The sequence below is a fragment of the Jaculus jaculus genome, chromosome 3, assembly GCF_020740685.1.
Source record: "Jaculus jaculus isolate mJacJac1 chromosome 3, mJacJac1.mat.Y.cur, whole genome shotgun sequence".
NCBI lineage: Eukaryota > Metazoa > Chordata > Mammalia > Rodentia > Dipodidae > Jaculus > Jaculus jaculus.
This window is the reverse complement of record NC_059104.1, coordinates 121,480,603-121,496,753: the sequence shown is the minus strand read 5'-3', so window position 1 is coordinate 121,496,753 and position 16,151 is coordinate 121,480,603. Positions and strand designations below refer to the sequence as shown.

Here is a 16,151-nt window from a genome sequence, read left to right as displayed (position 1 = left end):
TCGCAAGGAGGAGGGTCCATGTGTCCAAGGAAACTTCGCAGGGCCTGCAGCACCTCCTGCCAGGTCAGTCTCCACATCCTCCTCTGTCCGTGGCCACCGACAGTGAGACCAACTGCAACACCCAGGTGCACATCCCCCAGCCATCATTGGCTGGCCAATGTAAAACAGCAGCGCTCAAATTCCAGAATTCTGAACCAGTCTCAGCCCCACCAGCCAATAAGGATCTCCATCTGTCAACTAGCAGACATAGGCTCGGTCGTCGTCCTTGTGAACAAGGGAGTGAACTGGAGTCCACCCTCGAGGCTCCAGCCAAGAAATATCTGTCGGTGGGCACAGCCAGCACAGCTCTGGACCCAAAGTTCATCCCCACGCTGCAGCCGGAGACTCAATAGTCAACCATTTATGGATGAGTCCTGGCCCACAGCAACTCACCACAGTCTCAGAAGGCTGTTTGACCTCTGCCCTCTAAGGCCAGGGGCTGCCTTTACAGCCCGCTGCTCTACTGTATGGAGGCCAGCTAAGATCCATGCAATGTCCAACTTAGAGCTCTGACTGAGTCTGCACAACACTGGCCGTGGCAGAGGGAGCACTCTTAGGCTGCCTCAGGCTGTCTTGGTGCTAGTTGCTAGATGTGTTGCATTCTTCTTCTGCCCAGACCAGGCCTGGTCTCCAGAACGTGCACATTTCCAGTGGTTTCAGCCTCGAGACATTTTGTGTCTCAGAGAACCAGGTTCTGCTGAGGTTACTCAAAACCGAGTTTCCTCTTGTGCCAACTGTGAGGGTCGGGAAGACTCCCCGCCTTTAATTTTTCAGTTTCTTGAAAAATGAGGCACTTTTGTCCAAGTTGGTTATCAATGTTACAGAAATAAAAGTATCACCTTTTCCAGTTAATGTATTAAAATGTGTCTCACCCTGTATTTGTTCACAACATATTAAATGCAAAGCAAAATGTTATAACTTGATTTATCTCTAATATAGTTTCAAACAATGGAAGGTTGGGTGAAAGTTATTCTTTTATGTCTTTAAATATTTCAGAACATTTAAAGCCAAATTATTTGGGGTGGGGAGGGCTTGGTTGAATTTTGTAGAGATGGTAACAGATTTGAGGTAAGCCCAGCTGGGGTCTGGCTTTGACGCTGTCTGCAGGTATTTGGTCTCAACCATACCTTGAGCGTAGCAGTCAGCTTCATGCTGCTGGGATGAACTTCCAAACCAGGCAGTTTATGGGAGGAAGGGATTTATTGAAGCTTACAGATCCAGGGGAAGTTCCATAATGGTGGAAGGAGCTGGGTCTCTCTGGTTCCTGGCCACCCTGGAGCCTCTGAGCATTGGTTTTCCTGGGGCATCCAGGCAAGTGTGGTGCAGGATCTTGAGTGGCCTTGAGTGCAATGGGAAGCAACACCTGGGAGACTGTGTCAGAGGACAGCTTTCTAATTGCACTCATGTAGTGGTGGAAAAGATACAGGGTACGGGTCACAGGGGGATTGGCTGGGTGAAAGCTGCTGGCTGATACCTTATTAACATATAGGGACCTTCCATGATAAAAGGTCATATGGCCTCGGGGAAACTGAAACCTAGGTCTTATAGGACATCCATGTGTCCCAGGCGAAGGGAGGGGGTGGCCCCACTCCTACTGGTCTTAAGGCAAGATTATCAGGGTCTAGCCCTGCTGCAACCTCCTGCAGCCTAGGGCCCTTAGCCATGCCTGACAGCTCAGGCCTACTTTAGCCTCCAGTGGCCTGGGACCTATAACTGTGCCCGACAGCCTCCTTTCACAGGTCCACATACAGAGAGAAATAACACCACCAGCACCACACAGCAAGAACACTCCAGGAACCCAAGGGAGAGCTCAATCACTCTGCATACCTTTAGGCTAGAATTTTAGATCCACTCCCTAAAATACTTCAGAGCTGGACCTCAGGATCCACCCAAAGTGGCACCTCTTCTAGTCAGGCAGCTGGAAATCCAAGAAGGTTTAATAAACTCCCAAATCTATTGGGAGACATCAATTCACAGTACTACATTCCACCCCTGACCCCCAGTATATTCATAGCCAGCACACATTGTAGATTGTATGCTGTTTTCAGTCCAAATTCAAAGGTCCTATAGTCATTACAACTTAAAATAGTTCCAAAGTCCCAAGCCTCAACTGAGATTTAAGACTGTCTCCTAGCTGTGAGTCCTGTAAACTAAAATCAAAACAAGTTATATATTTTCAACATATAGAAGCAAAGAGTAAACATTTCTGCTTTAAGGCATAACAATGCAAACTCAATAACCATCAAACAAACATAAATATCTGCAGTTGCAGTTCAAGTCTGACACCATAACCAGCAAATGACCGTCTACAAATTTTCCAATTCGGCCCCTACAGTTGGGCTGAGTAGCCAGGGAAAACTTCCATCCATAGCCAATAGCACTCCATTTTAGCCCTTGCACAGACCTGGTATATCCAGAAAATCAAACCACATCCATGCAAATCACAATCCATCTTCCAGTGGCTTCACTGGTCTACTAGGGTCATCATGCCCTGCCTCATGCTGCATGTCAATGGCAACTCCTAAAACCATGTGCGTTTCATGACCTAAAACCAATATCAGGAGTACAGGACACAGCCATATTCTTAATTCAGGGGTGAAAAAAATTATGACTTTAAAGATCAGATTCCTTCCTTTCAGGCAACTCTTTCAAAAGAGTTTGTGCCGGGCGTGGTGGCACACGCCTTTAATCCCAGCACTTGGGAGGCAGAGGTAGGAGGATCGCCAACAGTTCTTCGAGGCCACCCTGAGACTACATAGTGAATTCCAGGTCAGCCTGAGCCAGAGTGAGACCCTACCTCGAAAAACAAAACAAAACAAAACAAAACAAAAAAAAAAAGAGTTTGCATTCCTATCATGCAGTTTTTCCTCAGGCATCCTTTCCATTGTTTCAGTGTAAAGCAGTTGGGTCATCCTTAATCATGGCAATATCTCCTTAACAATAGCAGCTTCAGCCATCTGGAAATACAAGAAGCTTTAATAAATTCTATTATTAAATAAAATATACAATCTTTTGGGGGACATCCAACCAAACTATCACAAGGCGCATGGCTGGGTAGTAGGACCCAAGCTGCCAGGAGAGGTGAACAAGCAGAAAGTGTGTACCATCACTTAATGGTCTATTCATCTCCTTGACTTGTGAAAGCTGTAGGTATATTTCAGATTCATTAATTGAGCCTAATGAGAAAATCCACAAATCAATACACTTCCAATTCAATTCATAATGTCTCTAAACTAGGAAATGTATTGCCTTATTTCATCATGATGATCCAATAACTGACAAAAAGAAAAAAGAAAGAGAAGTTTGCTTAGTAGTGGGAGTGTTTGTTCACATTTGGGTAGATGAGGAAGCAGCGACAGGGCAGGAAGTATGATCACTATAAATCTCAGAAACCCACTTGTCCATTGTGGCTGTACCTCAGGTTCCCACAACCTCCCTGAACAGTACCATTGGCTGAGAACTAAGTGTTGAAAAACATGAGCCTGTTGGGAACATTTCATATCCAAGCATAAGAAACATAAGTAGGATTGGACAACAGAACAGAAAAGGTGCTGGCCTAGCTTCCTGTTCAAGGATGCCACAGGGGAGAAACTCCCAGGATTTATGTAGCTAGGAGCAGCACTATAGTGTAGCTAAAATGCCAGAGGATTTTTGCATGAGCAGGGATGAACCTTTTATATGACAAGTGATTGAGAGTTCGAAGCTTTTTTTCTTCAATAATAAAAAAAGTCTTACTGCCCCTAGTATGACATCAGCTGTCAGCCCTTTTAGCGGCAGATATCTGCCTCTTCCCAGTAAGGCTCACATCCAATGATGGCTTAATGCCAAACCACAGAAGATTGCCTATCTCTGCTCATTTGTGACCATTCTGCAGGACCCTTCCATTCCCAGAGCTCTCTAAAGGATGGGCTGAGGCTATCTTTGAGACTGAACCCCAGCTTAACCTTTCCTCTTCCTCAGACATGCAGCCACTACCCCCTTTCCTAGAAGTGTACTTCTAAATAAAAACCTTGATGCTAAACTGTGAAAGTCTACTCCCAGGGATTTGATGTGCAACCACACTTTAAATCTCCATTGTTGGCCCAAGTGTCCTTTAAAAAGTGACAATATCTCTAGGGCACTACAGTGATACCCGGGTGATGGTGCTGGATCCTGGTCACACAGTGGGGCCACTAAACCACAGTCCTCCCTCCACAGGCAACAGCTCAGTGGACACATGTCTGTTTTTACCCTCATCTCCATGACTACCTTCTACCCAGACATCCCTGGTCTCCTGTGCTTCTGATTACTTCTGGTTTCAGGTACCCAGAGTGTCTCAGTCTCAAACTGTGGGCCCAGGTTAGATTCTGTGGAGATGGGGATTGGAGGGGATTTCTGGTGGCCTGCCCAGCAGGAGTCACTCACATGGAATCCCTGTACTGCACTGGAGGCTGGTCAGAAGTCTAGGGTCTCCTATGGCCAAGACTGCCAGTCTCCTGACCCTACAGACTGTTTCAACTAGTTCTCTCTCTCTCTCTCTCTCTCTCTCTCTTTCTCTTTAATTTTTATTAGCATTTTCCATGATTATAAAAAAATATCCCATGGTAATTCCCCCCACACCCCACCCCACACTTTCCTTTTGAAATTCCATTCTCCATTGTATTAGTTCCCCATCACAATCATTTTACTTACATATATACAATATCAACCTATTAAGTACCCTCCTCCCTTCCTTTCTCTTCCCTTTATGTCTCCTTTTTAACTTACTGGCCTCTGCTACTAAGTATTTTCATTCTCACGCAGAAGCCCAATCATCTGTAGCTAGGATCCACATATTCTTTTTTTTTTTTTTTTTAACCTGGAATTCTCTATGTAGTCTCAGGGTGGCCTCAAACTCATGGCAATCCTCCTACCTCTGCCTCCTCCCAAGTGCTGGGATTAAAGGCATGTGTCACCATGCCCCACTGTACTTATTCTCTCTCTGTAGACTATTTCTCTTTATCCTGTGACTGTTTTCTTGTGTACTCATGCTCTTCCTAACATAGCCTGTTCCCTGCTGCCCTGACTCTGCTCATTTAATCACACAGGGAAGCTCCAAAATATATAACTGCACAAAAGTAAATGGAATATTTGAATAAATTTCATAAAATGGGGAAAATCCAAATGATCTATAAATAAGAAAAATTGCCTCCTCTTTCATTAATAAGAGAGAAAGTGAAAATTTTAGTGTAATTCTAGCATACCCTAACCTGATTGGGTGAAGTGGCTGAGGTTCATCCAATGTCTGTGAAAACCAAGAGAAGTCAGAAGCTGGTAACTTGTTAAAAACTATGAAAATTAGTTTGTGTAATGAAATTTGAACTCACGTTTTCTATGACCAACCAAGTAGAATTAGCGTGCTTCCATCTGGTGCATGTCCTTCCATGAGTATGTGCCAGGATGCTCTGAGCAGTGCTGTTGGTAAGAGGCTAAAAACGAAAACCAATCAAACATCCTTCAGCAGCAGAATCATTCCATGTACTGGAAACTTCTCTATAAGAACACAGACTAAAGTAAAGCTAAAGGAAACAATACTGCTGTGGAGAAAGATGAGATATAGTAAATATACAAGAATGATTATACTGATATCAGCTGATATAATTTTAATAAGCAAAATTTAAATTTTATATTGCTTGGGAAAGTTTTGTCCTTACTGTTAGAACATGCTGTGTCTTGGAGGCAGATGGGGCTGGGAGCACAAGCCAGGCTCCCTGGGTGCCTGGCCATGGTCTCTACAGGGGAGGACATAATTTTGTTCCTGATATTGGCTGATCAGTACTTATATTCTCTGTGAATTTCATATGTACAATATACCTCACAAGTTAAAAATGTTAGGCTAGTGTGTTCTGTTCCTAAAGTAATTAAGAGGAATATAATGGTTAATAGAACCATTTTGTTATTACTGTGTTTTATCATTGTGTATTATGTAGACCTTTGATTATTTTTTATTTTTTTTTGTTTTTCAAGGTAGGGTATCACTCTCACCCAGGCTGCCTCAGAACTCACTCTGTTGCCCTGGGCTAGCCTCAAACTCACAGTAATCTTCTAACCTCAGTCTCTACAATACTGGGATTAAAGGTGTGTGCTACAAAACCCAACCTTGTTTTTTTTTTTAATTTAATTTAATTTTATTTTATTTTTTAAGTTTTTATTAGCATTTTCCATGATTATTAAAAAAATCCCATGGTGATTCCCTCCCTCCCCACCCCCCACACTTTCCCCTTTGAAATTCCATTCTCCATCATATTACCTCCCCATCACAATCATTGTCCTTACATGTATACAATATCAACCTATTAAGTACCCTCCTCCTTTCCTTTCTCTTCCCTTTATGTCTCCTTTTTAACTTACTGGCCTCTGCTACTAAGTATTTTCATTCTCCCGCAGAAGCCCAATCATCTGTAGCTAGGATCCACATATGAGAGAGAACATGTGGCGCTTGGCTCCAGAGATCAGGGTTACCTCACTTAGTATAATCCCTTCCAGGTCCATCCATTTTTCTGCCCCGACCCGCGGGACCTAGTTATTCGTGAGGGCACCAGGAGGACCTTAGCCTGTGAAGAAAATGGGCGAGAGAGGGGAATGGACTCAGGCAAACCAATGCTTGTGGAGAGTCGTTTATTCAGCCAGAAGGCTCATCTTTTAAAGTCAGTTTTAGGTAGGGGAGGGGTAAGGGGAGTAGAGGGTGAGACAATACAGAATCTTCTTGCACAAGGCATGGATCATATGGAAGGGGGTCAGGGTGACCTAGGTGGTGGAAGGTTACAAACTCTTCTTGGTCTCAGGCCAGAGACATTGTGGTTGTTCTGGGAAGTCGTAACTCAGGGGCCTTGATACTGTAGGCGCAGAGCAGAATGTTTGTTCTTTAGCCAGAATGCAGCGGGAGTGGAGGAGAGGGTAAGGGAAAGATGAAGCATTTCTTAAGGGTGGTCCCCAACATTTTTCTGCAAATTTCATAACTTCATTTTTCTTTACTGCTGAGTAGAACTCCATTGTATAAATATGCCACATCTTCATAATCCACTCATCAGTTGAGGGACATTTAGGCTGGTTCCATTTCCCAGCTATTATAAATTGAGCAGCAATAAACATGCCAACCTTTTTTTTTTTTTTTGGTTTTTCGAGGTAGGGTCTCACTCTGGCTCAGGCTGACCTGGAATTCACTATGTAGTCTCAGGGTGGCCTCGAACTCTCGGAGATCCTCCTACCTCTGCCTCCCAAGTGCTGGGATTAAAGGCGTGTGCCACCACGCCCAGCTCAACCTTGTTTTTTTTTTTTTTTGAGATAGAGCCTCACTTTTTCCCAGACTGACTAGAAATTTACTCTGTACTGTGCCAAGCTGGCCTCAAACTCACAGGGGTCCTCCAACCTCTACCTCTCAAGTGCTGGGATTAAAGACATGTGCCACCGGGCCTGGACTCAGTCTTTTTTAAAAATATTTTTATTTTTTAAGATTTATTTATTTATTTGCAAGTAGAGAAAGAGACAGAGTGAGAGTGAATGGGCATGCTAGGGCCTAATGCCATTGCAAATAACCTCTAGATGCACCCACCACTTTGTGTGTCTGGTTTTATGTAGGTACTGGGGAATTTAACCCAGGCTGTCAGGTTTTGCAAGCAAGCACCTTTAATCATGGAGCGATCTCTCCAGTCTCAGTTTTTGGGGTCTTTTGTTAAAACTGGTTGTGTTCCTAAATTTTAGCTTCTAATTTTGTCTTGGAGGTAGACTATGTGTAAGCATTAATTTTTAGATTTGCTTAATTTTGAGCATAAAACAGAAAATTTCTATTTGAAGAAGCACAAATGTATATCTTTCCTTATGAACTTCTTACACTCACACTATAGGGTAGTTTCATTTAAAGAATCAATATCCATGAGTTCTTGTTAATTCACATCCACTCCGGTATCCCTTGGTCTTGTCACTTCTCAAGCAAGGGGAATAACTGGACAGAAACCTGACACTTTAGGGGAGAGTTGAGCTGGTATGTTGCAGGGTGACCCTTTATGGGACTCCAGACAATGCTGGTATTATGAGCAGAGAGGGAAGACTTTGGGGGGAAACGCCTCCAGAGATCAAATGCCCTTTTAATAAATCATATCAAAGGTTCACCCATCAACATGTTCTGTGACACTTCAAGTCACCTGGCTAACATAGGTTTCTCATCCTTACAATCAATACTCTATTCCTCATTCCCACCTCCATGAGCCATGCTTCCTTCTGGAAGGAAGACAGTGTTCACAACACCTGGTAAGCACCAGGAAAGAAGTGACTGTCCTTTCAAGAGTAATGGCGAGGGAATTACCATGGGATTTTTTTTATAATCATGGAAAATGCTAATAAAAATTTAAAAAAAAAGAGTAATGGCTAATGCTGCTGTTCTCCAAAACTTGCTACTCTAGTCAGTTATCTATGTTTGCATTTTAGTTAAATACTACTGAATATTGTTCAACTTGCTCAAGCCTTCATCATGGTGAGACGTTTCTGCCATTGGGAATTTGCCCCTTTCACACACGCACCATCAACATTTTCCTTTGGGTGAATTCAGCAGGCTCCCCTTCCAAGCACGGCATGTTGCTCTAGCCTCACATAGTTTCTTCTCTAGACTGGGAGTGTACTCTTTCATCAGTGTGTTAAGATTTTTGTGTTTTTTAAGATGTCAATTTTCAGTTTTTCTTTCTTTTTATATTACTTATGATTGCATGCTTTTTGTGGGTATGAGCACGTAAACGAGGGTGAGCACGTACAACGGTTGTATTAGGTCAGAATATAACTTTTGGATTAGTGTTCATCTGCCCACCTCATTTGATGCAGCGTTTTTCACTTTGTTTTCTCTTTCTGCTGTTGTTTGCTGGGCTACTTAGAGCTGCTGGAAAATTCTGTCTCTGCTTCTCATCTCACCATCCTTGTCAGGGTGCTAGAAGCATAGAAGTCTGTCCAGGCTTCCAGCTTTGACTTTTTTCTGGGAGTCTGGAGATGCAACTCAGATATCCAGCTTGAGTGGCTAGCACCAAATCCACTGAGCCATCTTGCTAGCTCTTCATTTGCCTAATCATCTCAACTTTCATATGTATGGTTTTTTCTTTTGTTCATCATTATATCATTTTTACACTTCATTTTATTTTTGTATAATTATGTTTGGTTTGGCTTCGGTATGTATTCACTAAGTATTGGGTTGAACACAGAGATAATGGATTTTTATAAACATGCTTACTAATTCTTAAATAAATACAACTAGATTCAGATTTATTATTGTTGTCTTTCAGTTTTATCTCTTTGTAGCCAAAACAGTATACTCTATTGATTCTAAGACATTGCAATTTTTTTTGTTGTTGTTGTTATTTTGGTTTTTCAAGGTAGGGTCTCACTCAGGCTGCCCTGGAATTCAATATGTAATCTCAGGGTGTCCTTGAACTAATGGGGATTTTCCTAGCTCTGCCTCCTGAGTGCTGGGATTAAAGGCGTGTGCCACCACACCCAGCTTGACATTGCAATTTTTTATACCTCTGTGTTGATAATTTTTTGTGAATGTCTTATGTACGATAAAAAATATTTGCGTGGGCTGGAGAGATGGCTGAACAGGTAAAGGTGCTTGCTTGCAAAGCCGGACAGCCCAGGGTTTAATCCCCAGTATCCATGTAAAGCTAGATGCACAGGGTGGAACATGCATCTGGAGTTCCTTTGCAGTGGCAAGAGGCCCTGGAGAGACCATTCTCTCTCTCTCTCTGCTTGCAAATAAATAAAATATTAAAAATATTTGCCTTAAACTGGAGAGATGGCTTAGCGGTTAAGCACTTGCCTGTGAAGCCTAAGGACCCTGGCTCGAGGCTCGATTCCCCAGGACCCACGTTAGCCAGATGCATAAGGGGCGCAGGCATCTGGAGTTCGTTTGGAGTGACTGGAGGCCCTGGCATGCCCATTCTCTCTCTCTCTCTCTTTCTGCCTCTTCCTCTGTCTGTCTGTCACTCTAAAAAATAAACAAATAAAAATAAACAAAAAATTAAAAAAATATTCGCCTTGTGGTGGTTTCAGATCCCATAATCAAAGTTGTTTGGTTGTCTGAACATTGACATATTGGAGTTTGCTTCTTCCCTCTCCGAGCTTCTGAGGGTCAGAACACAAATAAGATCTATGCTCGCAGCTGACTAAGGAGTTGGCAGATATAACTTCTTGTCAGACTTAGTTTTGCATGGCTCCCTCCATTGAAATATGCTTCTAGCTAGTTCTGTTTCTTGATTTTTAAACTTTTTATTTAGTTTAGTTTTTCCAAGGGAGGGTCTTGCTTTAGCCCAGGCTGACCTGGAATTCATGATGTAGTCTCAGTCTGGCCTTGAATTTATGGTGATCCTCTTATGTCTGAGATTAAAGGTGTGTGCCACCACACCCAACTTTATTTTGATCTATTTTTTTATTTGCAAACAGAGAGAAATAGAAATGGAGAGAAAGAAAGAGAGAGAGGTGGAGAGAGCGGGAACGAAGGGACTTTTAGCCACTGCAAATGAACTCAAGATGCCTATACCACTTTGGGCATTTGGCTTTATGTGGGAACTGGGAAATCAAACCTAGGTCATCAGGCTTTGCAGGCAAGCAACTTAACCCCTGAACCATCTCTTTACCCCTTCTAACTAGTTTTGAGTAACTACAAAACATTCCTATTGGTAATATGAAGATATTTGGTATTAACATACTGCTATGGAGACTTTCTTCTTTTCCCTGTTTTTGTCTTTTTTAGATCTTTTTACATATTTCTTATTTTTCCTTCTTCTACTTCTTAATTGATTTGCAATCTCTTAATTAGATTTGATTAGTTTTTTAAACAGGAGGAGTGGGTGTGGATTAAGTAAAAATAAACAAGGAAGTAGCTGAATGGTTGCATTTGATTGGGCTGGCTCTGATGTGGTTAGAGGACCCCTAGCATATAAAGCTGGGCTCCGGAGGATCGGGCCTCACCAGGCGTGTAGCTCCAGGACAAGAAGCTGTCTCCCTGTGAGCTTGAGCATCTGCCGCTGGTCCCGGATTTTGTTGGTGGAAGGTAGGTCACTGTGTTTCTCTGTCACACCAATATTGGATGTGCTTTTGAGGAAATTTACAGGACCAACTTGTTCATAAGATTCAATTGTTTTTTTTAAAAATATTATTTATTTGCAAGGAGAGAAAGAGAGAGCCTCTTGCTACTGCAGACAAGTATCAGATACATGTGCCACTTTGTTCATTTGACTTTACATAGGTACTGGGAGGTCCAACTAGGCAAATGCCTTCTACCACTGAGCAATCTCCTCAGCCCCTTAATGCTTTTTTTTTTTTTTAAGAAACCCAAGCAAATTTTAGGTTATATATCCATTTAATCACTAGTTTATTTATAATTTATATAATCTCTTTGTAGATATGCTCTTTCAGTTTTTTTTTTTTTTTTTTTTTTTTTGGTTTTTCGAGGTAGGGTCTCACTCTGGCTCAGGCTGACCTGGAATTCACTATGTAGTCTCAGGGTGGCCTCGAACTCTCGGCGATCCTCCTACCTCTGCCTCCCAAGTGCTGGGATTAAAGGCGTGCGCCACCACGCCCGGCAGCATTTTCTTTTATTTCTATTTTTTGTTTATTTATTTGAGAGCGACAGAGAGAGAAAGAGGGAAAGAGAGAGAGAGAATGGGCACTCCAGGGCCTCCAGCCACTGTAAATGAACTCCAGACGCATGCACCCTTTTGTGCATCTGGCTAATGTGGGTCCTGGGGAATAGAGCCTTGAACCCGGGTCCTTAGGCTTCACAGGCAAGCACTTGACCGCCAAGCCATCTCTCCAGCCCCCAAATCAACATTTTCTTTGGGTCATCATTCCTAGTGGGTAATAGTGTTATTATATACTCAGATTTTTGTTTCTCTTTCTACTAATTTGACTTTAAACAGTGATATTAATATTGTAATTTTAGTTTTGTTACTGCTTTTTGCCATCCACTTAAAATTTTGTTATTCTGTTGTTCTGTATTTAGGGAGACCTGACTTGCAGTGCTCTCCTGCAGTTCATTCAAGCTGGATGCAGGAGAGGAGTTCCTGCGGACAACCCTAGCCTAGGGACTCCCTCAGCTGTGGACTGAGCAAAGACTTAGGCGGGCTTTCCTGCTCCACAAGTGACACTCCATTTTCTTGGCACTGAAAATTCAGACCAACAAGGAGAATAATTGAAGAACCATGGCGAGCGCAGACTGAGTCAGGGTTTCCTTTGGCCTCCCTACTCCAGCAGGTGGAGACTGCCCGCCTTCCTAGTAAATCAACAAGGTTGGGAAAGAGAATTGATTTGTTTAAAAACCCGAGCCGGCCTCACATATAAAGAAGAGGAAACGGCTGCCACTACATCCTCAGGAATCTAGAGCCCTCCTTAAGCCCTAAGCCCGTAGCCGAAGACCTGCAGTCATGTCTGAGAGCGCCAGCAGCCAGAACCCAAGCGGTTCCATCATGGTCTTCCGCCCAACCATGGAAGAATTTTCAGATTTCAACAAATACATTGCCTACATGGAGTCCCAGGGTGCTCACCGAGCTGGGCTCGCCAAGGTCATCCCACCCAAAGGATGGAGAGCCAGGCAGTCCTACGACAACATCAGTGACATCTTAATAGCCGCTCCCCTGAAGCAGCTGGTGTCTGGGAAGGCAGGTGTCTTCACACAATATCACAGAAAGATGAAAGCCATGACAGTGGGGCAGTATCGCCACCTGGCCAACAGCAAAAGATGTCGGCCCCCACCTCACCGGAATTTTGAAGATTTGGAGAGAAAATACTGGAAGAACCGCCTCTACGAGTCACCACTTTATGGCGCTGACATCAACGGATCCTTGTTTGATGAAAACACTGAGCACTGGAACCTTGCACACCTGGGGAGCATTTTAGACCTCCTGCAGCAGGAATGCGGAGTGGTGATCGAGGGCATCAACACGCCCTACCTGTACTTCGGCATGTGGAAGACCACCTTCGCTTGGCACACGGAGGACATGGACCTGTACAGCATCAACTACCTGCACTTCGGGGAGCCCAAGACGTGGTATGCTGTGCCCCCTGAGCATGGGCAGCGCCTGGAGCGCCTGGCCAGGGAACTTTTCCCTGCCAACTCCCGGGCCTGCGAGTCCTTCCTGCGGCACAAGGTGGCGCTCCTCTCTCCCAGCGTGCTCCAGCAGAATGGCATCCCCTTTGGCCGCATGACCCAGGAGGCTGGAGAGTTCATGGTCACCTTCCCCTATGGCTACCACGCTGGCTTCAACCATGGCTTCAACTGCGCGGAGGCCACCAATTTCGCCACCGAGCGGTGGATCGACTATGGCAAGGTGGCCTCTCAGTGCAGCTGTGGGGAGGCCAGGGTCAGCTTCTCCATGGACGCCTTTGTGCGCATCCTGCAGCCTGAGCGCTATGAGCTGTGGAGGCGCGGCCAGGACCAGGCACTTGTGGACCACGCCAAGCCTGAGCAGCAGAAGCTGACGATGGGGGCACAGGCACTGCCTCAAGAGACATCCAGCCTGGGCCAGAGGCATCGCCGGCGGGGCCGCCTCACCCGGACTGCTGGTTCCCTTCTCTTCTCAGGGATCAGCCACAACACGTTAGGGGTCTCTGGTCTGTTGGCTGGAGAGGTACACCCCTCGAGGGGCAAACGACTTCGTGGTGGGGGTAGTTCTTTCCTGGTGGATGTGCAGGAGGCAAGTCTCCAGCCTCAGGCCAAAAGACACAAATCGGCCCTGGTGGAAAACTCAGCTTGGGTTCCTCAGGACCTGAACTCTGCTGACAGTGGAGCTCTGCCCAAACCTGCCTCTGTAAGCCCCAACATTACTTTTCCTGCCAAGCCTTTGGGATGTCACTGTGCCCCTGATCTTCAACCCTTGGGCCCTCCATTGGATCCTGACCATCCAGTGCATCCGGGCCCCTGTTTGCTGTCCTTGGATGACATTCCACTTAGTCTTCCTGACATCTGGGAATGCAACCCCCTTCCCTCTCCAGCTCAGGTTGTCTGGCATGACCATTCCTATGTCCACTGAAGGTTCAGTATCCACTGACACCGCTAAAGACTCCTGGCCACAGATTGTGGTTTCATGGAAGTAGCTAGGCCTAGTTTCCCAATTATGGAAGTTCTTAATTCTCAGAACCACAGCTTCTGAATATGTAGCCAGTATAACTACACTCTGACCCCAGGGCACAGTGTTATGATTTGAATAAAGTTTTTACATGAACTCAGGAATTTATTCTCCAAAGTCTTATTCATGGCGGGTAGAGGGTGGATATTTAGTTGGTGGTTTTAAGAATAGCGTCTGTGGGATGTGATTAATTTAGGTCATGAGGATGGAGACTAATAGCAGAATGACAGCTACATGATAGGGAGGGGAGGGGTGCACACGGACATGCACACATTCACACACTCCCCTTCAGATGTATAGCTATAAGTGCCCATGTAGGAGATTGTGTCATGTGGTTTGAACATCTATTATTTTTAAACTATTTTATTTATTTATTTGTGGGAGAGAGAGAGGGAGAGAATGGGCACACCAGGGCCTCCAGCCACTGCAAACAAACTCCAGATGCATAGGCCACTTCATGCAGCTGGCTTACATGGGTCCAGGAGAATCAAATCTGGGTCCTTAGGCTGTGCAGGCAAGCGCTTAACCCCTAAGTCATTTTTCCAGCCCCCATACCACTCTTCATGAAGTAATCTCCATTGCATATTTGATAATGGTGACAAAAGGTGACTGACTCATGTTGGCTTAGAGAAGCTTCTCTTTTCCAATGGCGGTGACCACTAGAGAGGCTCAAAACTCACCAGTGTTGAGAAGTGACAGTGGAGCATTGAGCAGTGAGGGACACATCTCTGTCACATCCTGCAAAGCTCAGAGTCTACTGAAGAAGAGGTGGCAGAAAGAATGTAAGAGAGCAAAGAAGGGGACGGGTGCTTTTCAATGCTATCTTCCAGACACAAAGGGGTTGTGGTATTTTTGACCTCACTGTCTGATACTACTTGCACAAGGGGGAAAATGATGTTATGAAAATAGATGAGAGAGTAGTTAGAATAAAGAGACTCAGTGGAAGGGTTATGGGGAAGGAAAAAGGCAGTGGAGAGAAAGGGTTATGACAATTTTTATATATGTATGGAAGTTTTAATAAAATATTTTAAACCTATTTTATTTATTTGCAAACAGAGGAACAGAGAAGAGAGAGGGAGAGAACGGTCATGCCAGGGTGTCTAGCCATTGCAAACAAACTCCACATGCATGTGCCAATTTGTTCATCTGGTTTTATGTGGGTACTGTGGAATCAAACCTGGGTCATTAGGCTTTGGTATCTCTCCAGTCCCAATAAAATGTTTTTTGTTTGTTTGTTTGTTTGTTTGTTTTTTGGTTCTTCAAGGTAGGGTTTCACTCTAGTCCAGGCTGATCTGGAATTCACTATGTAGTTCAGGTATCATGAAAAGTCTTGACCTTACTAAAATAATGACTTGGATTTCTTCCCTTTGCCCCTCCAAGCAGCCACATTTCTTAGGATGCCTGATATTTTCTTACACTAAGACAATAAGCCTTCAAAGCAACCCCTGCCATGGACCTCCCCAGCTCGTAGGATGTTGTGGGAAGTTGGAGCATCACTCAGGAATGCTCAGCACACTCCTGAACTCACAGATGCCAGTGGTCCCTCCCATGGTCTAGATGACAGGAACACCTTTATTCCTGGGTCACTTGCTCCCAGTCATATGAGCCAACACTGATGACGCTGAAAATCTGACTAAGCTTACTTTATTCCCGTGTTGTATTTGGGACTCTGGATTACTGATTCTGGCTTCTGTGGAACAGTGTTATAGCTCCAGTGAGGCCAAGAGTGTGTCACAGTGCTACAATATCCTGGACAATCACCATCATTGCTCACAAGGAAACTGCGACCTTTGAACTGAGTCCTACACCCAGTTAAAGCTTCAGTAGGTTTTTTTGTTTGTTTGTTTGTTTTGTTTTTGTTTTTCCAAGTAGGGTCTCACTTTATCCCAGGCAGACCTGGAATTCATTTTAGTCTCAGGGTGGCCTCGAACTCATGGCAATCCTCCTACTTCTGCTTCCCAAGTGCTGGGATTAAAGGCGTGTACCAACACG

General features: G+C 44.4%; 1 protein-coding gene across 1 annotated transcript; it reads left to right on the top strand.

Moving 5' to 3' along the window:
- Window positions 1-12,458: 12,458 nt before the first annotated feature.
- Window positions 12,459-14,063, top strand: LOC101611595 (lysine-specific demethylase 4D-like). Its single transcript, XM_004661873.2, has one exon. It carries the CDS (start codon window positions 12,459-12,461, stop codon window positions 14,061-14,063), a length of 1,605 nt encoding a protein of 534 aa, XP_004661930.2.
- The last annotated feature ends 2,088 nt before the right edge of the window (window positions 14,064-16,151 follow it).